The 24,433-nt window shown below is 39.6% G+C and overlaps 1 protein-coding gene across 6 annotated transcripts in view; it reads left to right on the forward strand.

Annotated features, from left to right (window-relative positions):
• The window catches only part of RTTN (rotatin), a 245,412-nt gene extending 221,248 nt beyond the window's left edge, over positions 1-24,164 (forward strand). For 5 of the 6 annotated variants that reach the window (XM_008261459.5, XM_089304985.1, XM_051851884.3 and 2 more), the window contains 4 exons: positions 2,849-3,116; positions 19,740-19,843; positions 22,491-22,560; positions 23,587-24,164. In XM_008261459.5, coding sequence (XP_008259681.4) covers positions 2,849-3,116; positions 19,740-19,843; positions 22,491-22,560; positions 23,587-23,672 — 528 coding nt within the window. In that variant the 3' untranslated portion in view covers positions 23,673-24,164. Of the gene's footprint in view, positions 1-2,848; positions 3,117-19,739; positions 19,844-22,490; positions 22,561-23,586 lie in introns of those variants that run through there. The other variant, XR_016213881.1, reaches the window with a different exon arrangement.
• The last annotated feature ends 269 nt before the right edge of the window (positions 24,165-24,433 follow it).

A 24,433-nucleotide genomic window follows, 5' to 3' on the forward strand; every position in this document is an offset into this window, starting at 1 on the left:
CAAATTGAGCAGTAACAATTTCAGTTCAATTTACATTGATAAAATGGCTTATGAAATCACAGCCCCTTTTCCTCTAGTTAGGCCTTTAACTTCTTTATGACATAATATGAAATTTTATTAGTTATCTGGGACTTCATTTCCAAGACTTCTTATCATTGATTCTAACATGGAACTTAAAATAGATGGAAGGAGTTAAATTAGTGCAGTGTGCAGGGTCTAGGTTTAGAAATGTATAAACAGAAGCCATAATTGGGGACGTTCCTTGACATTTGGATGTTATCAGATTATTGTTATTTATTAGTGATAGTCATTTGAATGCTTCCATTTATTTTATGTGAAGGCCCAGATCAACTGCAAAAATTGACACTACTTATGAAAATTGAGTCTCCTTTGGTAGATCTTTCTGAATTCCCCAAAGATGTTTTCAGTGCAATCACAAAATAAGTGGAAAGATCATTCTCACTAAGGAAATGGAAAGATGGGTCTGTCTTAGGAAGGATGTTTTCAGTTGTGTGCTAGAGCCAGCTCCCACTGCCTCACGAGTGCCATCATTATGTTTTCACAATATTGTGCCTTGAAAGCAGTAGTGGTGAGAATGTTCACATCATGTAATCCACAAATGCTACAGATCAGAGATCCCTCCTACCCCCAGTGGAACAGTTGTTACCTACCAGCACATAGCACACAGTTTTCTTCAGACCAATGCTCATATGTGTGTGTCCCATATACACATATATTAGAATGTACTTATATTTACATATACATATCTGTGTATTCACGTGCATGTACAGAGAAGTCATTTTGATATGGATGTGTATGATCTCTGCCTCTCAAAATGAAAGGTAGAAAGCAGAGCGGGCACCCTCAAATGGAATGTCAGTGCTAATCTTGAGTCTGGTTTGTACTTAGACCTGGACACTTCTTCTCTTTTTATGTCTTTTTTCCAATTTTACAATAATTGGGATAAGGTGTCTTCAATTCACAATCTATGGCTCTAGTACTATACTTAAAATATTTTGATACAATATGCTTACAAAGTCATCTTCCTTTGATTTAATGAAGACTCCCTTTACTATGTTAAGTGAGAATTAGCCTGGTTACTTGCAGTCATACCTGTCCGTTACTCATCTACACATACTGGAAAATGTAGCTAGTTTGTTGTACAACTCAGGTTCTAAATATTCCATTTCTTCCTAGTGGTGAATTTATATATATTCTGCCTAGTAGGAAATTACCTAAAATCATCTTTAAGCCCAGCAAAGAGAAGGAATGCCCACAGTACATTTACATTTTATTTTTTTTAAGATTTATTTATTTGAAAGTCAAGGTTACAGAAAGAGAGAGAGAAAGAGAGAGAGAGAGATCTTCCATCCATTGGCTCCCCAGATGGCCACAACTGTGGGGGGCTGGTCTAGGCTGAAGCTAGGAGCCAGGAGCTTCCTCTGGGTCTCCCATATAGGTGCAGGGGCCAAGCACTGGGGTCATCTTCCGCTGCTTTCCTAGGCACATCAGCAGGGAGTTGGACTGGAAGTGGAGCAGCAAGGACTTGAACCATTGCCCATATGAGATGCTGGTGACACAGGTGGTAGCCTAACCTGCTATGCCACTGGGCTGCCCTGGCACGTTTACATTTTAAAGCACTGACCTATATATTTTATCACCATTGTCAAGCTTAAAATTTCCACGATCATGGTAGCCAAATAGAAAAGAAAAGGAAGAATCTAGAAAAAGCATCAGTCTGGGCTGAGAGATGAAAAGTAGGTATAAATGACAGTGAGTACAGTTCAGTGGTCATGCACTTTTACAGTTGTTACTTGGGTAATATTTCTAATATTTCTGTAGTTTTTAGAGTCAGAATCATTTTATGTGAAAGTATTAAATTTATAAGTTATGGCCAATATCTTGATTTAGGTTTGGAGAATCCAAGAGATAAACTAGAGTAGATTGTTGGAGGGAGGGAGGCGGTGGGGGTGGGGGAAGAGAAGGAGAGAGAGAGAGAGAGAAATGAACTATTCTGTGTACTTACAAATGTTAAGTGATTGCATCTCATTTCTGAAATACCTGACCAACTACAGTTTCCATACTATCATGGGCTTGCACTGGATGTAGTCTTTTTGTACTTGGTTTTCATGTAGGTTATTCTATGCAGTAACCTATTATCTTTCATATGGTTTAGGGTTAGGTGAGATTTTTGTGGAAGAGACTTCATTGGGAGATTGAAATGACTCTTACAGTTCAAGTAGGAGAGTTGTATTGTCTGTATTACTATTCTTATAAATATATCAGAATGACATGTATCTATGAGAAGTTATTTGCAATGATAAACAACTGCTATATAAAAACTGCTACATGAAATGTACCACAGATTATAAAAAACAATGTTGTAGCTATAATGATTCAAGGTACCCTAACATTGGAGTTGTTAACTAGTATCCAGGATTGATTTGAGGTTTATTTCTTTTTCTTCTCAGTAGGATAGCTTTTAATGAGTAGCAAAATTGCCAGAAGGCAGACAAAAAGAGAAAACTCAAGAGGCCGGATACAGTTCTCCAAACTGAATTATCAATCCTAAAATCCTAAATAATTAAGACTTCACTATAGTTTACTTTAGCCATCATCAGGAAAGAATTAGCAAGAGTTAAAATTTGGACAATGTGTTTTTCTCTTTACCTTTCCCACATCCACTCAGAAATAATATATATGGAGCATTTAGGAAGTATTAGGAGGGAGAAAAAAATTAAAGTTGGTGAAAAATGTATCAGAATGGTAGTTAATTGGTCACTAAGGGACTAGGAAGATAATGAAGAAGACTCCGGAGGAAAATAACACTCTCTCTGTTTACCCACAGAGTAACTTCCTACAGAACTTTCTCTCCCTAACATTGCCAAAAGGAGGAAATAAACATCTCAGCAATCTGACTGTTCTCTGGCTGAAGCTTCTCCTGAACATGTCGTCTGGAGAGGATGGACAGCAGATGATCCTGAGGCTTGACGGCTGTTTAGACTTGCTGACTGAAATGAGCCAGTACAAGCACAAGAGCAGTCCTTATATACCGCTTCTCATCTTTCACAATATTTGCTTTAGTCCTGCTAATAAGCCCAAGATCCTGGCTAATGGTAAGTAGTCACATTAGACTCCACATAGATGCACACATAAGTAGTTATTAATGGACTGTTTGGCTCAGGTGAACACAAAACAATCTTTTAGTTTTTAATAGATTGTATTTAAAATGTTTTATTTGTATAAGGTGAACACATTTCAGGTACTTCATGAGAAGATTTAGTATCACAGTGATGCTTCCCACTCTTCCTTCCCTTCTGCCCTCGCTCCCACCCTCCCTTCTCCTTCCTTTCTTATTCTTTCTTTTAATTTTTTCAGTGACGTACTTTCAGTTTATTTTATTATCGTAAGCTTAACCCTCCACTGAGTAAAGAATTCAACAAATAGAAGAAGAAGAAGAAAAGAATACTGTTCCCCAACAGTAGAGACAAGAACTGTAAAAAACAATCAGTTCATAAAATGTCAGTTTAACTCAGATACATTACATTTTTTGTACTCTTTTATTACTGTCTATATCACTGGCGCCTATACTCAGACTTCAAGGCAGAACAGCAACAGGCAGCGGGCTCTGGGAATGCCTTGGGTCTCTCCGAGGACAGAGCAGCCTGCAGGGCTGAGTGGATCTCCTGCTCCCTATGACTGTGGGAGCCCCACGTGCTGTGACTGGGAATTCTGTGACGACTTGGTAGTGTGTTGAGTGTAGCTAGGTCTCTGGGCAATCACTGTGATTTCCCCAAGTGCCTGGGCGGGTCATTGCAGAGGGTTCTGTGCATACACTGAAGACTGCACAGATCCTTTGTGTGGTTCTTGCAGATGTGTGGGTGGGGTGTGCAGCCACTGTGGGCTCCCCATAGGTATTGACACCTCAGCAGAGAGGAGGTGAGGCAGTGATCACACCAGCTGATGTAATACAAACAAAACAGTTTTATAAAAAATTTCCAGCACTCTTTGTAACCCAGGCACCATGGAAGGCAGGGCTGTAGAAGTGAGGCAAGCATGGCTGCAGCTTTCCTGAGCTGCCCTGAGCCTCCCGCGGCTAACAAACGTGTCCTCCCAGGGGACACACTGGTGCGGGAGGAGCCCTCCGACCCCACTTCTCTAACAAACGTGTCATCCCAGTGGACACACTGGTGCGGGAGAAGCCCTCTGACCTCACTTCTCTAACAGATGTGTCCTCCCAGTGGACACACTGGTGCGGGAGAAGCCCTCTGACCTCACTTCTCTAACAGATGTGTCCTCCCAGTGGACATACTGGTGCAGGAGGAGCCCTCTGACCCCACTTCTCTTCCCAGTGGACACACTGGTGCGGGAGGAGCCCTCTGACCCCACTTCTGTTCCCAGTGGACACACTGGTGTGGGAGGAGCCCTCTGACCCCACTTCTGTTCCCAGTGGACACACTGGTGCGGGAGGAGCCCTCTGACCCCACTTCTCTTCCCAGGGGACACACTGGTGCGGGAGGAGCCCTCTGACCCCACTTCTCTAACAAACGTGTCTTCCCAGTGGACACACTGGTGTGGGAGGAGCCCTCTGACCCCACTTCTCTAACAAACGTGTAATCCCATTGGACACACTGGTGCGGGAGGAGCCCTCTGACCCCACTTCTCTAACAAACGTGTCCTACCAGGGGACACACTGGTGCGGGAGGAGCCCTCTGACCTCACTTCTCTTCCCAGTGGACACACTGGTGTGGGAGGAGCCCTCTGACCCCACTTCTCTTTCCTCTTTTCTGCTCTTCCTTGCCTCCTCTGTGTCTGAGAAAATGCTGCTGTGTCACTTACCTTGCTATTAACCTAGTAAAGTTGAAGCCTCTACCACTTAGTGCAGCATTGTTCTCTGCCTCTCACTCTTTTCTTTATCCCCCCCCCCATAGCATTAATCACCATGTGAAACAGTTTTTGTGTTCATTCCTAGACTTCCAGCACTAGCACATAAACTCTTACAGAAACAAGCGGTGTTTGTTTATGTTTATCCATAGCACCTAGAATTGTGCCAGTCAGTAGTGAGCACTCAATAAATATTTGATGATTGAGAGAAATTCTGAGCTGGCAGGAGAGTTCAGGTCCCAGGAAGACCAGAGGGAAAGCTTGGCCTTACAGAGACTCAATGTTCTGAGATGTAGGACAGATGGAGGCAAGGACTGGTGAGGATTCGGAAAAATTTTGAAGCCAAAAGAATTGGAAAGATCTGTTTTTGCCAGCCATGTGCTATATCTGTAAGGATTGTGTGAATTTCATGTGAAGAGTTTTTTTTTTTTTTTAATTATCTATTTTATTTAAAAGGTGGGGGGTGGGAGGAAACAGAGGTGGGGTGTATGTTTCATTCATTGGCTAACTCCCCAAATAAACCTCAACAGCAAGACCAGGCCAGGCCAAAACCAGGAAACCAAAATTCAGTTCAGATCTCCCACATGGGTGGCAGTGACCCAAATACTTGAGCCATCACCTGCTGCCTATTAGAGTATGCATTAGTGGATGCTGGAATCAGGAGTGGAGCTGGGACCTGAACCCAGACACTGTGATACAACATATAGGAGTTCCCAAGTGGATTCTTTTTTTTTTTATGTCCATTTTTTTTAATTTATTTTTTTAACTTTTATTTAATGAATATGAATTTCCAAAGTACGATTTATGGATTACAATGGCTTTCCCCCCATACCGTCCCTCCCACCCACAACCCTCCCCTTTCCCACTCCCTCTCCCCTTCCATTCACATCAAGATTCATTTTCGATTATCTTAATATACAGAAGATCAGCTTAGTATACATTAAGTAAGGATTTCAACAGTTTGCTCCCACACAGAAACATAAAGTGAAAAATAATAGATGATTTTTTTTAAACGATGATGAAATCAGATCAGACCTATTGTCATGTTTAATCCCAGTGAGAGTCAAGTTGGGAGTTGATAATTTCTTTTTTTTTTTTTTTTTTTTTTACAGAGGATCAGTTTAGTATGCATTAAAGATTTCAACAGTTTGTACCCCCATAGAAACACAAAGTGAAATATATTGTTTGAGTACTCGTTATAGCATTAAATCTCAATGCACAGCACATTAAGGACAGAGATCCTACATGAGGAGTAAGTGCACAGTGACTCCTGTTGTTGACTTTACCAATTGACACTCCTGTCTATGGCATCAGTAATCTCCCTATGCTCCAGTCATGAGTTTCCAAGGCTATGGAAGCCCTCTGAGTTCTCCGATTCTTATCTTGTTTAGACAAGGTCATAGTCAAAGTGGAGGTTCTCTCCTCCCTTCAGAGAAAGGTACCTCCTTCTTTGAAGACCTGTTCTTTCCACTGGGATCTCACTCACAGAGATCTTTTGCCAGAGTGTCTTGGCTTTCCATGCCTGAAATACTCTCATGGGCTTTTCAGCCAGATCGGAATGCCTTTAGGGCTGATTCTGAGGCCAGAGTGCTATTTAGGGCATCTGCCATTCTATGAGTCTGCTGAGTATCTCACTTCCCATGTTGGATCACTCTCCCCTTTATTTATTCTATCGGTTAGTGTTAGCAGGTACTAGACTTGTTTATGTGCTCCCTTTGACTCTTAGTCCTTTCATTATGATCAATTGTGAACTGAAATTGATCACTTGGAATAGTGAGATGGCATTGGTACATGCCACCTTGATGGGATTGAATTGGAATCCCCTGGTATGTTTCTAACTCTACCATTTGGGGCAAGTCAGCTTGAGCATGTCCCAAATTATACATCTCTTCCCTCTCTTATTCCCACTCTTATGTTTAACAGGGATCACATTTCAGTTAATTTTCAACACTTAAGAATAACTGTGTATTAATTACACAATTAAACCAGTCATATTAAGTAGAACAGACAAAAAAACTACTAAGAGGGATAATGTATTAAGTTGTTCATTAACAGTCAGGGCTATGCTGATCAAGTCACCGTTTCCCATAGTGTCCATTTCACTTCAACAGGTTTCCTTTTTGGTGTTCAGTCAGTTGTCACCGATCAGGGAGAACATATGGTATTTGTCCCTTTGGGACTGGCTTATTTCACTCAGCATGATGTGTTCCAGATTCCTCCATTTTGTTGCAAATGACTGGATTTCGTTGTTTCTTACTGTGGTATAGTAGTCTAAAGAGTACATATCCCTTAATTTCTTTATCCAGTCTACCGTTGATGGGCATTTAGGTTGGTTCCAGGTCTTAGCTATTGTGAATTGAGCTGCAATAAACATTAGGGTGCAGACCTCTTTTTTGTTTGCCAATTTAAATTCCTTTGGGTAAATTCCAAGGAGTGGGATGGCTGGGTCTAATGGTAGGGTTATCTTCAGGTTTCTGAGGAATCTCCAGACTGACTTCCATAGTGGCTTGACCAGTTTGCATTCCCACCAACAGTGGGTTAGTGTCCCTTTTTCCCCACATCCTCGCCAGCATCTGTTGGTAGATTTCTGTATGTGAGCCATTCTAACCGGGGTGAGGTGAAACCTCATTGTGATTTTGATTTGCATTTCCCTGATTGCTAATGTCCTTGAACATTTTTTCATGTGCCTGTTGGCCATTTGGATTTCCTCTTTTGAAAAATGTCTATTGAGGTCCTTTGCCCATTTCTTAAGTGGGTTGTTGGTTTTGTTTTTGTGGAGTTTCTTGATCTCTTTGTAGATTCTGGTTATTAACCCTTTATCTGTTGCATAGTTTGCAAATATTTTTTCCCATTCTGTCGGTTGTCTCTTCACTCTCCTGACTGTTTCTTTTGCAGTACAGAAACTTCTCAATTTGAGGCAATCCCAATAGTTGATTTTGGCTTTGACTGCCTGTGCCTCCCGGGTCTTTTCCAGAAATTCTTTGCCTGTGCCAATATCTTGAAGGGTTTCTCCAATGTTCTCTAGTAACTTGATGGTGTCAGGTCGTAGATTTAGGTCTTTAATCCATGTTGAGTGGATTTTTGTGTAAGGTGTAAGGTAGGGGTCTTGCTTCATGCTTCTGCACGTGGAAATCCAGTTTTCCCAGCACCATTTATTGAATAGACTGTCCTTGCTCCAGGAATTAGTTTTAGATCCTTGATCAAATATAAGTTGGCTGTAGATGTTTGGGTTGATTTCTGGTGTTTCAGTTCTGTTCCATTGGTCTATCCATCTGTTTCTGTACCAGTACCATGCTGTTTTGATTACAACTGCCCTGTAGTATGTCCTGAAATCTGGTATTGTGATGCCTCCGGCTTTGTTTTTGTTGTACAAGATTGCTTTAGGTATTCGAGGTCTCTTGTGCCTCCATATAAATTTCAGCACCATTTTTTCCAGATCTGAGAAGAAGGTCTTTGGTATCTTGATTGGTATTGCATTGAATTTATAAATTGCTTTTGGGAGAATGGACATTTTGATGATATTGATTCTTCCAATCCATGAGCATGGAAGATTTTTCCATTTCTTGGTATCCTCTTCTATTTCTTTCTTTAAGGTTTTGTAATTTTCATAGTAGAGATCTTTAACGTCCTTGGTTAAGTTTATTCCAAGGTATTTGATTGTTTTTGTAGCTATTGTGAATGGGATTGATCTTAGAAGTTCTTCCTCAGCCATGGCATTGTCTGTGTATACAAAGGCTGTTGATTTTTGTGCATTGATTTTATACCCTGCTACTTTGCCAAACTCTTCTATGAGTTCCAATAGTCTCTTAGTAGAGTTCTTTGGGTCACCTAAATACAGAATCATGTCATCTGCAAAGAGGGATAGTTTGAGTTCTTCCTTCCCAATTTGTATCCCTTTAATTTCTTTTTCTTGCCTAATAGCTCTGGCTAGAACCTCCAGAACTATATTGAATAGCAGTGGTGAGAGTGGTCATCCCTGTCTGGTCCCAGATCTCAGTGGAAATGCTTCCAACTTTTCCCCATTCAATAGGATGTTGGCTGTGGGTTTTTCATAGATTGCTTTGATTGTATTGAGGAATGTTCCTTCCAAACCCAGTTTGCTTAGAGTTTTCATCATGAACGGGTGTTGTATTTTATCAAATGCTTTCTCGGCATCTATTGAGATAATCATATGGTTTTTCTTCTGCAGTCTGTTAATGTGGTGTATCACATTGATTGTCTTGCGCACATTAAACCATCCCTGCATACCAGGGATAAATCCCACTTGGTCTGGGTGGATGATCTTTCTGATGTGTTGTTGCATTCTATTGGCGAGAATTTTATTGAGGATTTTTTGCAACTATGTTCATCAGGGATATTGGTCTGTAATTCTCTTTCAGTGCTGCATCTTTTTCCGGCTTAGGAATTAAGGTGATGCTGGCTTCATAGAAAGAATTTGGGAGGATTCCCTCTTCTTCGATTGTTCTGAATAGTTTGAGAAGAATTGGAGTTAGTTCTTCTTTAAATATCTGGTAGAATTCAGCAGTGAATCCATCTGGTTCTGGGCTTTTCGTTGTTGGGAGGGCCTTTATTACTGTTTCAATTTCTGTCTCAGTTATGGGTCTGTTTAGGTTTTCGATGTCTTCCTGGTTCAATTTAGGTAGGTTGCATGTGTCCAGGAATCTATCCATTTCTGATAGGTTTCCCTGTTTGCTGGCATACAGGTCCTTGTAGTAATTTCTGATGATTCTTTTTATTTCTGTGGTGTCTGTTGTTACGTTTCCTTTTTCATCTCTGATTTTATTGATTTGGGTCTTTTCTCTTCTTTTTTTAGTTAGTTGGGCCAATGGTGTGTCAATTTTGTTTATTTTTTCAAAAAACCAGCTCCTCGTTTGGCTGATTTTTTGGAATGTTTTTCTTGATTCAATCCTGTTGATTTCTTCTCTGATTTTAATTATTTCTCTTCTCCTACTAGATTTGGGTCTGGTTTGCTGTAGGTTTTCTAGATCCTTGAGGTGAATTGAAAGCTCATCTATTTGGTGTCTTTCCAATTTCTTGATGTAGGCACCTATTGATATAAACTTTCCTCTTAACACTGCTTTTGCTGCGTCCCATAAGTTTTGGTATGTTGTGCTGTTATCCTCATTTACTTCCAGAAAGTTTTTGATTTCTCTTTTGATTTCTTCTATGACCCATTGTTAATTCAGGAGCATGTTGTTCAATCTCCATGTGTTTGTGTATGCTCTAGGGATTCCTGAGTTGCTAATTTCCAACTTCATTCCTTTATGGTCTGAGAAGCTGCATGGTATGATTCTAATTCTTTTGAATTTGCTGAGACTTGCTTTATGGCCTAGCATGTGGTCAATCCTAGAGAAGGTTCCATGTACTGCTGAGAAGAATGTAAAATCTTTAGCTGTAGGATTGAAAGTTCTGTATATATCTGTTAGATCCATTTGGGCTATAGTGTCGTTTAAATCTACTGTATCCTTGTTGATCTTCTGTCCTATTGATCTGTCTATTTCTGAGATTTTATTTATTTATTTGAGAGGAAGAATTGCAGACAGTGAAAGGGAGAGACAGAGAGAAAGGTCTTCCCTCTGTTGGTTCACTGCCGATCCAAAGCCAGGAGCCAGAAACTTCCTCCAGGTCTCCCACTTGGGTGCAGGGACCCAAGCACTTGGGCATCTTCCACTGCTATCCCAGAGAGAAAGAGTGGAGAGCTGGATTAGAAGAGGAGCAGCCAGGGCTAGAACCGGCACCTGTATGGGATGCCGGCGCCACATGCGGAGGATTAACCTATTGCGCCATAGCACCAGTCCCCCAAGTAGGTTCCTAACAGCTGTGTCAAACACTTGCATAAGGATACATTGCCTTTTTTTTTTTTTTTTTTAAGAGACATTGTCTTAGAATAAGAAATAAAATGGAGGTGGCTGTAGGCCCCCACATATGTTGAATTCCAGCCTCATGTGTGCTCACTTAAGTGTCCCTAGGATACCTTCCCTGAACTCAGTGTCTTCATCTGTAACATTTCTTTTTCTTGATTTTGGTAGGAATCAGTTTATGAACACATTAAATGTCTTGCATCACTTTTGCTACATGCTAGATATATAAGATGTATGCATTCTCTTTTCCTTTCATATTTTTCACTTTATCTTTTTTCTCTAAAACACATGGTTTTCCAAGTGAATAGCAGTGATTCTGCTTACATCGTTAGGCATATAGTAGTGATTCTAGCTTTTTGATAATCACTAAATTGCCAGAATATTATGTGAAAAAATTTTAAAGTCCAGTCAGCTTTTGAATTAAATTAACAGTGGATCTTACTCTGTGTTCTCATAACTCCTTGCTGACACTGCCGTCTCTTGCTTGGAAATCCGCTTCAGCCTGCCTGTCGTGTTCTCTTCTACGGTATCGGCTTTGAATCCTCCCATTTGTAAAATGTGGATGACTATAGGCCTTACCTCTGAGCTGCAACACAGTGTATGAATTGTCTGTTTCCATTACAGGTACATAATAGCCATTCAATAGTTTCTCATATATTTATTCACCTTTCTCAGAATAATTTTGTCTTTGATGACTGCGTACCACAATTTTACTATTGGGAGAGTTGGAAAAAGGGCAAGCTTTTAGGAAACTGAAGAAGCCTGCATTTTCCTTGTAGATTCCTTTGGATTTATTTCCTGTACAAAGCAATGCTTTCTCTCCCTCACTAACTTAAAGCACATTGACAGAGTTTTGGTGACAAGGAACTTCTCTGGCAGCTACAAAGTGACATCAGTGGGTTTTCAAGGCAGGGATGAGCTAAGAGACAGCAGCTGTGCAGTTTCTATAAGGAGCTGTTGGGGGTTGTTAACAGGCATTGCCTCCCTTTCCACCTGGGGATCCATGCAGGAGACATTAGCAGAGTTGGCTGGCTTAAAAATCTAAAGGTCGGGCTGCTTGCCTCTAAGCAGGAGCATCCAAACTTCCAATTTTGGTGGTTACACGACTTTCCTGTTAAAAATAGATCCAGAACTGTCCTTGTTAGGGGTCATGTCAGACTAAAGTCTCCCTTGAAAACAAACAAATGCTAAGAAGCTCTATTATAATTCACCTCAAAATAGAGACCTGAAGAGATTTTAGATTGAAAGCCTGTGCCTGGACTAGTAGGAAGGCAGCTGTTTAATCTCCAAGACACTTCATTGCAGAAGAGAAGGGGTGCCACGTGGTGAGCAAACAGAAGTCAAGACCCTGCATGTTGGAGATTCTTAACTGATATATTAGACTGAACCTCCAAAAAACTGTCGTCTTAGGAGAAGCATGAATTGGTCTCCCAACCCTTATTCAGGTGACTGTAAAGAAAAGAAAGAAAAATATTAGAATGGGCACCACAGAACTGCACAGTAATCATGGACTGTGACCTTGTTTTGAGGTCATACTCAACTGACAGTGCCTGTGGGTGCTTAGCAGAAGGAAAATAATGCCTTCCATTGGGAGAGTTGGAAAAAGGGCAAGCTTTTAGGGAACTGAAGAAGCCTGCATTTTCCTTGTAGATTCCTTTGGATTTATTTCCTTGTAGGCAGCAATGCTTTCTCTCCCTCACTAACTTAAAGCACATTGACAAAGTTTTGGTGAGAAGGAGCTTCCCTGACAGCTACAAACTGACATCAGTGGGTTTTTAAGGCAGGGATAAGCTAAGAGACAGCAGCTGTGTCTTAAGTTCATCCTAACCCTCAGGAGTCCTATACAAATAATTTTCCTGAATTATTAATTTTTTTGACAGGCAGAGTTACAGTGAGAGAGAGAGACAGAGAGAAAGGTCTGCCTTCCATTGGTTCACCCCCCAAATGGCCGCTACAGCCGGCACGCTGTGCTAATCTAAAGCCAGGAGCCAAGTGCTTCTCCTGGTTTCCCATGCGGGTGCAGGGCGCAAGCACTTGGGCCATCCTCCACTGCCTTCCCGGGCCACAGCAGAGAGCTGGACTGGAAGAGGAGCAACCAGGACAGAATCTAGCGCCCCAACCAGGACTAGAACCCGGGGTGCCAGTGCCGCAGGCAGAGGATTAGCCAAGTGAGCCTTCCTGAATTGTTAACCAGTACGTGAATAAGAACCAGCAGAAGAAAAAAATACTGACTAATGTGCCCAGCGTTCAGGCACTAATACTATAAAATGAATTTACTAATGTCATGTTTAGATAAATAACTGATAGTTTGACAGTATTTCAGGGAATAGTAAACTGGAAAATTAGAGGATTTGAAACAAGACCCAAACAGAATTTCCCTTAGCAATATGATAATCAGCTACATGTAGCTATTTATTTTAAATAATAAATTGGTTAAATAATTAAATAATTCATTTTATGAGTCTAGTTGTGTGTGGTTGTGGCTGTCCTATCAGCACAACTATAAATTTGTAATTATAGGAAGTTCTGTTGGACAACATTGTTCTAGGATGTTAGTAAGCAAAATTCAAAAATCACTATACATGTCAGACAGAAAGTTAAATATAGCAGAAGAGAGAATTTGGAAATTAGAAAGATAGATCAGAAACACACCCAGAGTGTAGCAGAGGGAGCTAATGTGTAAGAATTAAAAGATTAAAAGGCGGGTGACGTAGTAGATACATTGAGATTGTCTAGGTGTATGTTTAGTGAAGTCCTAGAACAGAGAAGAAAAAGACTTGGGGAGGAAATATATAAATGATGGCTAACAACTCTTTTTTAAGTTTCATTTTATTCATTTATTTGAAAGGCAGAGGAAGTCTTCCATCTATTGCTTCATTCCCCAAATAGCCACGACAGCCAAAGCTGGGTCAGGCTGAAGCCAAAAAACTCCATCCTGGTCTCTCACATGTGTAGCAGGGGCCAACTACTTGGTCATCTGCTTCTGCTTTCCCAGGCACATTAACAGGAAGCTGGGTTGTAAATGGAGTTAGCCAGGCTGAGACTCAAACTGGCACTCTGAAATGGGATGCTGATATTCAGGCTGCTGCTTAACTTACTGTGCCACAGCTCCAACCCCTAACAAAATTTAAGTTCTAAAATGCAGATTTATAGACTCAGGTGATTCTAAACAGGTACATAAATTATTTCCTAGACACATCGTAGAGAATCTGCAGAAAATTTTTAAAAAGACAAATTAAGTGTGTCTGACGAAGGCAACGTAGAAAAATTGATTCAAGAGGAAATAGAAAACCAAAAATTACAACAATTATGAGAGACATTGAATTCATCAGTAATCTGATCACACAGAAAATCTTAGGCCCACATGACTTCACCAGTGTATTCTCCCAAATACTAAGGAAAAAGTAATTCTAGACACACATAGCCTGTTACAGAGAGAAGACAAAGAGGGAATAGTTTTTCATTTTTTTGAAGTTGGTGTAAAACTTGTTACCAAAATCTGTTAAGAACAGAGTGTTTTAGATCTAAGAGAATGAAGGGGTAGCATATATGAGGGTACTTTGTGGGAAAATGAAATTAAGGATTCAAGTTTTGAAATTCATGCATAATTTTTTCATTAAAAACCTCATGGATAATATATATTATAATACCATTATTCCTGTATCTCAAAGTTTTTCGCACTGGAGTTGATGTTGTAATGCAGACACCCCACATCGGAGTGCTGGTTCAAATCCTGGCTGCTCCGCTTTTGATCTGCCTCCCTGCTAACGTGCCTAGCAAAGAAATGGATGATGGCCCAAGTACCTGTATCCCTGCCACCCATGTGGAAGACCAGGGCAGAGTTCCTGGAGGCTTCTGGCTTTGTCTGGCCCAGTCCTGGCTGTTGTGGCCATTTAGTGAGTGAACCAGCAAATAGAAAAACATCTCTCCCCCTCCCCTCCCCTCCCCTCCCCTCCCTCTCCTTCTCACTTGCATACTCTGCCTTTCAAATAAGTAAGTAAATACATCTTCAAATAAGTAAATAAATATATCTTTAAAAAATTCTTTGGCACCAAAATCAACTTACATTTTAATATTTTAATTCCATTTTCCACAAACTTTTTATAAACCCTCATTTATATTTATATATATAAATTTTGCTAGAGTGTACAACACACAGATAGTGGTATGATAAGCAGTACTCTATTTAAGTTCTCTATGGCTAATTTATTCTCACAGAGTACTTTCACTGATTTTGGCTAAACTCTAGTATCAGTAGCCAATTTATAGTTGGCATTCAGTAGTGACATGACAAAAGGAATTGCATCCCAATCTTCTTTTTTCCAGATAAATGTATTTATTGTCATTAAATTTGATGATAATAATGTACTGTTAAAGTGATTTCTAACTCCTTTGATGAATATGTAAGGGGTCCTTGAAAGGTTCATGGGAAAGTGTGTATTGTGGTAGTCCTTGCCTCTGTGTCTTTTAAAAACTGGAGTGTTTCTCATGTGAGTTTGTCCGTTATTTCTGAGTCAGTAGCTTCAGGTACTGTGTGCCGGGGTAGAGTTATTACGTGAGGGATGCTGTGTCCTCAGAGTGACATACATAGAGGCACAGCGTATCCTTTGCCTACAATGGTGGTGATGTTTCGATCATCCTGACAAAATATTGTCCAGGTTCTCCCCTGGATGCTTTTTAGATGCCTAGAGACCATGGAATTATAATTCCACAGCTTCTCACCAACATTTCCTCCTGGACTTAGCATTCACTGCTGCTTTTAATTTGCCGACTCTGGCACTCTCCACATTTACCAGTTAGCGCTTGACATTAATGGTAGTCAAAACCTTTTTTCCTTCTCCCATTTGTTTATCTGTTTCTTACTATGGATACTTGGGTTCCTGTGTGTATTTTTCAGTAGTTTAAAATTCATTACTAAATTATGTTGGCACAAAGCTATGTTTCTATCTATTAGGTCTATGTTTTTCAAACTTGTTTTTATCAATAACAGTAAAAAAAGTTTTCATTGAGTACACACATGCATATATAATGTAAAATACTTTACAAAACGGTACTTAGAAGGCTGCGTTCTGCTATTTTTCTGTTCTGTTTAATTTCTTAAAGATTTTGTGGTTACCAAATCTAATTCACAGTTCCCAAGAAATTTAAAATAATTTCTTTGTCCTATCATTTATTATTTTTAAAAATTCATTTATTTATTTGAAGGGCACAGTGACATAGAGAGCAATCCTCCATCTGCTGGTTCACTCCCCAGGTGGCCATGATGGCTGAAGTTGGGCCAGGCTGGAGCTGGAGCCAAGAACTCCATCACAGTCTCCAATGTGGGTGGCAAGAGCCCAGGTGCTTGGGCCATCTTCCTCTTTTTTCCCAGGTGCACTAGAGGGGAGCTGGATCCAAAGTGGAGCAGAAGGATGCCAGTGTCCCAAGTGGCTGTTTAACTTGCGATGACACAAGACTGATCTCCACACTGTCACTTAGATGGGACTTGATTTCTTTTGAGATTCCTCTTCATATTTTCTTTCTTTTTAAAAATATTCTGTTAGAGAAAATTGCAGGCATACCAAAGTAGAGAGTTGTGTAATAAACTCCCCAGAAATTCATGAAAAAAAAAAGTGTATTACAAAAAAAATGCATGGATTTCAAAAGGTCTTTTATTTTACACTAAAGTAAACTTATTTTTTAATTCTGTCTTTCCACAAACTTTTTGAGGTACATGTCTATTCATTAAACAAATTTCTTTCAGCTTGACCATTGAATCAGTTTTGATATTTAGTGTTTGTTGATTTTTGTGGTGGAAATATTCTCACTAGAGCTGACTTCAGACCACTTAGAACATATCCCTGAGCTTATAATTAGACAGTTTTTATTAAGAAAGTTAATAAATATATAAAACTCATCCTTTCCTAATTATTTAACTGCATTTTACTGATATATATTGTCTTATTTATACATTTATTTGGGAGCTCAAACATAAAACTGTATTTTATGTGCTTTTTTGTATGTAATTTTCCACAATAAAATATGACTAAAAAAATTAATTCACTTGCATTATGAGAGGGTGCTGCCATATTGATTCTCTTCCCTTTCCCTCTTTCTCTCTGTCACACATACACATACACACACAATTAAAATTTTTTTATATATTGTTTGTTTGAAAGAGTTACAGATGAGAGAGAGATACCAAGCAGGCGCAAGCCTCCCTCTGCTGATTCCCTCCCCAAATGGCAGCAATGGCCGAGGCTGGGCCAGGCCAAAACTAGGAGCCAGGAGTTTTTCTGGGTCTCCTACATTGGGGCAGGTGCCTAAGGACTTGGACCATCTTCCACTGACTTCCCAGGCACACTACCAGAGAGCTAGTGCAACCAGGACTCAAACCAGCATCCATAAGGAGTTATATAAACCTACTTAGGTCACAAGGGTTATATATTCTGAGTATTTGGTACAATATGCGAAAATTTGGTGGTACTCAGATGAACACAAAGGAAATAACCTTCCCACTTGATGATGTATCCTAATGAGTACTAGGTGTCACTTTTTACCTCCCACGTTAAAATATGTCTAATGATTTTTATGAGCTAGTTCTAGATAGGTTGTGATACAAGGTAGTCCAAGAACCAGACAGCGCACATGAGGCATTGAGGCAGTGGGGCGCCCTGTGGTAGGAGCACTGCTGCATGCACACCCACCTGTCATACCGTGCTCCCACTGCACAATGGATGTGACTGTGCAGCTTTTTTCCCTGTAAAGTATGTAAAATTCCTTAAATTAAAAAAAAAAAAACAACAACAAATAGAATCAATTAAGTAAGTTAAGTTATGGAATATTTTCTGCAACTAGTATTTATTCAAACTGTAATATATATTAACTTGGAGGTTAAAATATGTACAGGAGTACTTCAAAACATTTATGGAAATGGAATTAAAATATACATTGATTTTGGTACAAAATATTTTGAGATTCATCTATAGGTTTTTCAAAGACACATTTTTGGGGATTCTTTGCAGATCTCTCATATGCATGGTTTTCAAAAATTTTTGCACCAAAGTAACCTTCCCTTTTACTTCCCTTCTTCTTGGAACATTTTGAAGTCCTCTCTCACCAGTGAGCAGAATCAGGCCTTGTTTTCAGCAGGTTACTTTACGCATTGTGTTCAGGCTGGAGGTGGCTAATGTATGCATCTAGAGAGAGCTCCCAGTAATGTTTCAACTTTAGGGATGCAACAAGTTTTTAAAATTACATAATTTAGAGGGAAATAGTTTGATACAATTTAATATATTTAAAAATAATAATAAAATATGTTCAAATATTATACTGAAACTTCTTGACCATTTTGTTGGAAATAGACTTCTGTGAATCTTCATGTAAAATTAGTAGATAATTAATGTCTTTATTTTATACTTTAGTTTTGTGAAAAATATAAAAAGGCATATATTTTTTATTGATAAGACTTTAAATCACCTTTTCCTCTGACACACACAGGCAAACATAGACGCAAACATGGCTGTGGGACAGGTGTTTGGTGTAGTAGTAAAGGTGGCTGCTTAGGATGCCTACATCCCATGTGCCTGGCTTTGACACTGGCTCTGCTCTGTATTCTAACTTCCTGCTAATGCACACCCGGGGAGGCATCAAGTAATGACTCCAGTTGTTGGGACTCTGCCACCCATGTAGGAGACCTGCATTGAGTTTCCTGCTTCCTGGTTCCGGAAGTCTGGCCTAGCCAAGGCCATTGCAGACGTCTGGGGAGGGAGCCATTGGATGGGAGCTGTCTCTCTCTCTCTCTCTCTCTCTCTCTCTCTCTCTCTCTCTCTTCAAATAGATAGATATAATTTGTAATACTCTAATTTTTAAAAATTATTAATTGAAAAATATTTATTCATTTGAATGAAGATTTACAGTAAGATAGAGAGATTTTCCATCCACTGGTTCTTTCCCTAAATGGCCACAATGGCTGGGGCTGGGCCAGGTGGAACCAGAATTCCATCCAGGTCTCCATTGTAGGTGGTAGGGGCCCAAGTGTTGGACCATCTTCCATTGCTTTCCCAGGCACATGAGCAGGGAGCTAGATCTGACGTGGAATAGCTGAGACATGAACTGTTGCTCATAGGGGATGCCAGTGTAGCTGGTGACTCTTAACCCTCTGTGCTACAGTGCTGGCCCCCAATGTTCTTTTTAAAAGGATTTAGAGGACTGAGTTGTGGAGTACCAGGTAAAGCTACTGTTGCAATGCTGACATCCCATGTGGGTACCAGTCTGAATCCCAGTTGCTTGCCTGGGAAAGCAGTAGAAGACAGCCCAAGTGCTTGGACCCCTGCACCCACATGGGAGACCTGGATGAAGCTCCTCGCTCCTGCCTTCTGCCGGCCCAGTCCCAGTCATTGCAGCCATCTGGGGAGGGAACTATTGGATGGAAGATCCTGATCTGTCTGTCTGTCTGTCTGTCTCTATTTCTGTAACTCTGCTGCTTTTCAAATAAATAAGAATCTTTAAGAGAGAAGATTTAACTGGTATAGTATTTCTTGATTACTGTTTTATACAGCAGCCATACAACTTGTGTTGTATTTCTTGATTACTGTTGTATATGGCAGCCATACTGTTGGTATGTTTGTATAATGGTCTTTATGATTTCTTGTGATAGCAAATCTATTTTCCTGTATTCTGAATTGTGAGCCGTAATTGAAAAAGTAGTTAATGTAAGTGTGTATTTATTTTTGCATTCTTAGAGTTATAAAATGAATGTGCCTTTGTTGAATGTGCTACAAAATGTAGGCTCCTCAGCTTCTCTGACCATTCTACTACCTGTCAGGAAATCAAGTTGTTTTGAAGCTGGCCTCTCATTGTATTAGGAATTATAAAAGATTGTTTGCCATGGTCTACTGATACCATTTTTATATATATATTCTAGTGGGGGAATGTGGGAACTCAACTAGTTGAAGGTAAGAATACAGTGTAATGTCTGGAACTGGACTTTCTTTTTAATGTGTTTATTTTTAGAAAAAGTCATTACTGTGCTAGCTGCCTGTCTGGAAAGTGAGAATCAAAATGCTCAGAGGATTGGAGCAGCTGCGCTTTGGGCTCTAATTTACAATTATCAGAAGGTCAGTTTTTTAAATCATTGACATACCTGGCAGGCAAGTGACCAGGATACTGCCAACCATTTCAGGAGAGTATTAGTAAAATAAACACAAATGAAGTCACAGATACACATTTCCTTTGTTCATGCATACAGTTAGGAAATTATCAGTCAATATTTTTATTGAATTATTTTCACTGAATGTCTCAGTTCAGAAGAGTATCTCTGTTTTAAGTTAGTTTTCCTGTAATTTAAATGGATTTGCCATATACAATTTAGGAAAGATCATTTCTTCTAAAATTTATGTCAAGGAAAAATGCATCTTGAAGTAAAACCAGATGATGAACTTTTATGCAGTCATAGGATTCCCCTTCCCTAGTGCACATCAGCACTGAGCTTTGAGGTCTGCTCAGTTCTTAGGAGCTTCCATGTACGGTCTGCCCAGAGTGAATCCGAGACCAAGTGGGTACTGTGTCTGCTCTTCCTCTGGCCTCTCGTCTTTAATCACTCCTAAGAGGTAACTGTGCCTAGTGATTAAACAGCGCAAGTGCCAAGGTAGACAACCTTCCTGAAGTGGTGCTGTCAGCCAACCTGTCTGTGCCGGTGGTTCTCCCGACACGAGGAGAGAGGTGCTGCTGTCCTGTCCACCCAGCGGTCCCCAGGGCACAGCACAGGACTCGACAGTCTGTAGCCACTCAATACATGTTTGTTGACCAATTTGGAATGTTTGTTGTGCTTACTGCCATGACTGAGAAAGAACTGCTAAGATCAATCCCATTCACAATAGCTACAAAAACAATCAAATACCTTGGAATAAACTTAACCAAGGACGTTAAAGATCTCTACGATGAAAATTACAAAACCTTAAAGAAAGAAATAGAAGAGGATACCAAGAAATGGAAAAATCTTCCATGCTCATGGATTGGAAGAATCAATATCATCAAAATGTCCATTCTCCCAAAAGCAATTTATAGATTCAATGCAATACCAATCAAGATACCAAAGACATTCTTTGCAGATCTAGAAAAAATGGTGCTGAAATTTATATGGAGGCACAAGAGACCTCGAATAGCTAAAGCAATCTTGTACAACAAAAACAAAGTTGGAGGCATCACAATACCAGACTTCAGGACATACTACAGGGCAGTTGTAATCAAAACAGCATGGTACTGGTACAGAAACAGATGGATAGACCAATGGAACAGAATTGAAACACCAGAAATCAATCCAAACATCTACAGCCAACTTATATTTGATCAAGGATCTAAAACTAATTCCTGGAGCAAGGACAGTCTATTCAATAAATGGTGCTGGGAAAACTGGATTTCCACGTGCAGAAGCATGAAGCAAGACCCCTACCTTACACCTTACACAAAAATCCACTCAACGTGGATTAAAGACCTAAATCTACGTCCTGACACCATTAAGTTATTAGAGAACATTGGAGAAACCCTTCAAGATATTGGCACAGGCAAAGAATTTCTGGAAAAGACCCGGGAGGCACAGGCAGTCAAAGCCAAAATCAACTATTGGGATTGCCTCAAATTGAGAAGTTTCTGTACTGCAAAAGAAACAGTCAGGAGAGTGAAGAGACAACCGACAGAATGGGAAAAAATATTTGCAAACTATGCAACAGATAAAGGGTTAATAACCAGAATCTACAAAGAGATCAAGAAACTCCACAAAAACAAAACCAACAACCCACTTAAGAGATGGGCCAAGGACTTCAATAGACATTTTTCAAAAGAGGAAATCCAAATGGCCAACAGGCACATGAAAAAATGTTCAAGGTCACTAGCAATCAGGGAAATGCAAATCAAAAGCACAATGAGGTTTCACCTCACCCCGGTTAGAATGGCTCACATACAGAAATCTACCAACAACAGATGCTGGCGAGGATATGGGGAAAAAGGGACACTAACCCACTGTTGGTGGGAATGCAAACTGGTCAAGCCACTATGGAAATCAGTCTGGAGATTCTCAAATCTGAGTTATAAAAGACTATTAAACACTGAAACTAAAGTTTCAGACAATAAATTGATTTTAGGGGTGAAAGGAGAAGAAGGAACATGGGAGCCGGCGCCGTGGCTCAATAGGCTAATCCTCCACCTTGCGGCGCCGGCACACCGGGTTCTAGTCCCGGTTGGGGCGCCGGATTCTGTCCCGGTTGCCCCTCTTCCAGGCCAGCTCTCTGCTATGGCCAGGGAGTGCAGTGGAGGATGGCCCAGGTGCTTGGGCCCTGCACCCCATGGGAGACCAGGAAAAGCACCTGGCTCCTGGCTCCTGCCAGGATCAGCGCGGTGCGCCGGCTGCAGCGGCGGCCATTGGAGGGTGAACCAACGGCAAAAGGAAGACCTTTCTCTCTCTGTCTCTCTCTCTCACTGTCCACTCTGCCTGTCAAAAAAAAAAAAAAAAAAAGAAGGAACATGGGTAGTAGAGAAACAATCAAATTAGATAAGAAAGGTTATGGGTGAGACTTCAGGATGTGTAGAATGGTTGCGTTATAGGATGGCACAATAGAACATGCTCACATAATTCTATAGTTTATTATGTTTTATAATATCCTGTTTAAGACTATATAGATAGCAATGGGCAGAATTAATATTCTGATATCCCAGTCCTTAACATGTGTGAATAAATCTAATATTTGGTTTGTTCATTATTATCTCTAGGCGAAAACAACTTTGAGGAATCCATCAATAAAAAGAAGAGTGGATGAAGCATATTCTTTAGCAAAGAAAGGTAAGTTTTATTAGAGAGATTACAGTTAAACTTGGAGGCTATTAAGTGAATTCTCTGGTTATTGAAATATTTGGACAAGCTGTAGCAAAATGATAGTTTTTACACTCTTTTGCTAGGATTTGAGGAAATTTTTTGCCAAAATGTTAAAACATTGTAAAATGTGCCAATATTTGTTTCTTGATTTCCTTTGTAACATTAAAATAATAAATTTCTATAGATGATGGTTTGAGATATAATAGTTTCTTAAAATGTGTGTTTGATCTTTCTCCAAGTCATTTTTTTTTCTTTATTAAATTTCTTTTGCCAGTGGCTACCACTGTGCTAATATGTGTTCTTAGGTGATAAGAACTGGACCCAATTAGCATTAACCTTGAACAAAAAACTTTGATTTAGCAAAAGGGTGTCAAATTTTGGTTCTCCAAGAACAGATGTCATTACCCCTGTGTCCTTGTGTGATCTGGTCATGGTATGAGAGAAGATGTTCTTTTCAAAGTGCTTTACTCGTTTTAGCTGATACTAGTTTTCAGCATTTTCTGAATCATATTTTTCTCACCACAATAAACTGTGTATTTACTGTAATGGATCTATTGATCTTTAATCTGTATTGTTATAGTCTGATTTTTTTAAGAGAGAGAAGTTTTGGTTTGTTTTTATCTGTGACCATAAGTTTCTAGAGGTTGTATATAATTGAGTTACATTGAAGTTTGTGCTTGAGGAAGGATAGACATTTTTTAAAAAGTAATGGCATTCATTTGAAATTGTAGTTAATAATCTATTTAGCTAGTACCTATTATGGAGGTATATTTTTAAAATACTCTTTTGGGTAAACCATTAATTAGAAATAAACACAAATTCTATAGTTTCCTGATTTTTAAGTGTAAAATATCTTTACGATGTTCGTAAATTAAGAGCTTAAATATGTATGGAATTTTATATATAAATCGATATATTTGTGTGTAGCCACTCTTAAGTGGAATGCTGATTTTAGGAAACTAGTAGTTTTATACTCTTATTTTTCTTTCTCAGCTTTCTCAAACTCAGAAGAAAACTCACTAAATGCCTATTATTTGAAATGTCTTGAAAACCTTGTGCAACACCTTAACTCTTCCTAAGTGCCAAGAGATGCTCCCTAAAACTGACCGCCACCAACAGGGAACTAAACTTGAAGCCAGCGCTGTGTAGCAACTGTCTCCTGAAGATATGCTGACTGCAAGGTGTTGACGTCCTTCGTTTCCTATGAGAAACAGAACGGGCACCCCTGGAAGAAGTAGAATTGGTGACACCGAATCTGTTCACTTGGGGCAGCTCTCTAGAAGTAATAGCAGCTGACGGGATGTTAAAAAGGGGATAGAAAGTTCTGGGAACATAAACATTTTTTACCCTTTTCTATGCAATTTCTTTGTATAAATCCTATTTAAGTTATTTAATAAAAATATTTTTAGAAACTGAAAATTCACTAATTACTACTTGAAGACTTTTATCAACCTTATGAATATTAATTTTTAGAATTGGAGAAAAGTATTGCATTTTGTTTTTACTCTTTTTAAAAAATTTTGCCATGAAATTTGGCCCTTGTCAATACAAATCCCTGGTTTTCAAACCTTTGGACTGCCTTCAGCATGCATTTGTTTGAAAGAATATAGTTGTGTAAGTGTATAAATTTGTGAGTAGCTTCCTCGTGCAATTTTCAGTGATTATAACTTTTTTCTAAATCATTTGTAAAACAGTTCTATTTACAGTTTTTACCTCAGAGCTTCTGAAAGACTACGTGGTTAAGAAAGAGGAAGAAGAGTTATAGTCCTATAGGCCTGGGTTCAAATTCTAGCTCAATCCAAACATCATGAAAAATATAGGAGGAACAAGCTGTGTAGAG

Source organism: Oryctolagus cuniculus, chromosome 10 (genome assembly GCF_051225735.1).
Source record: "Oryctolagus cuniculus isolate XC-2025 breed Fujian yellow rabbit chromosome 10, ASM5122573v1, whole genome shotgun sequence".
In the NCBI taxonomy this organism is placed as follows: Eukaryota; Metazoa; Chordata; class Mammalia; order Lagomorpha; family Leporidae; genus Oryctolagus; species Oryctolagus cuniculus.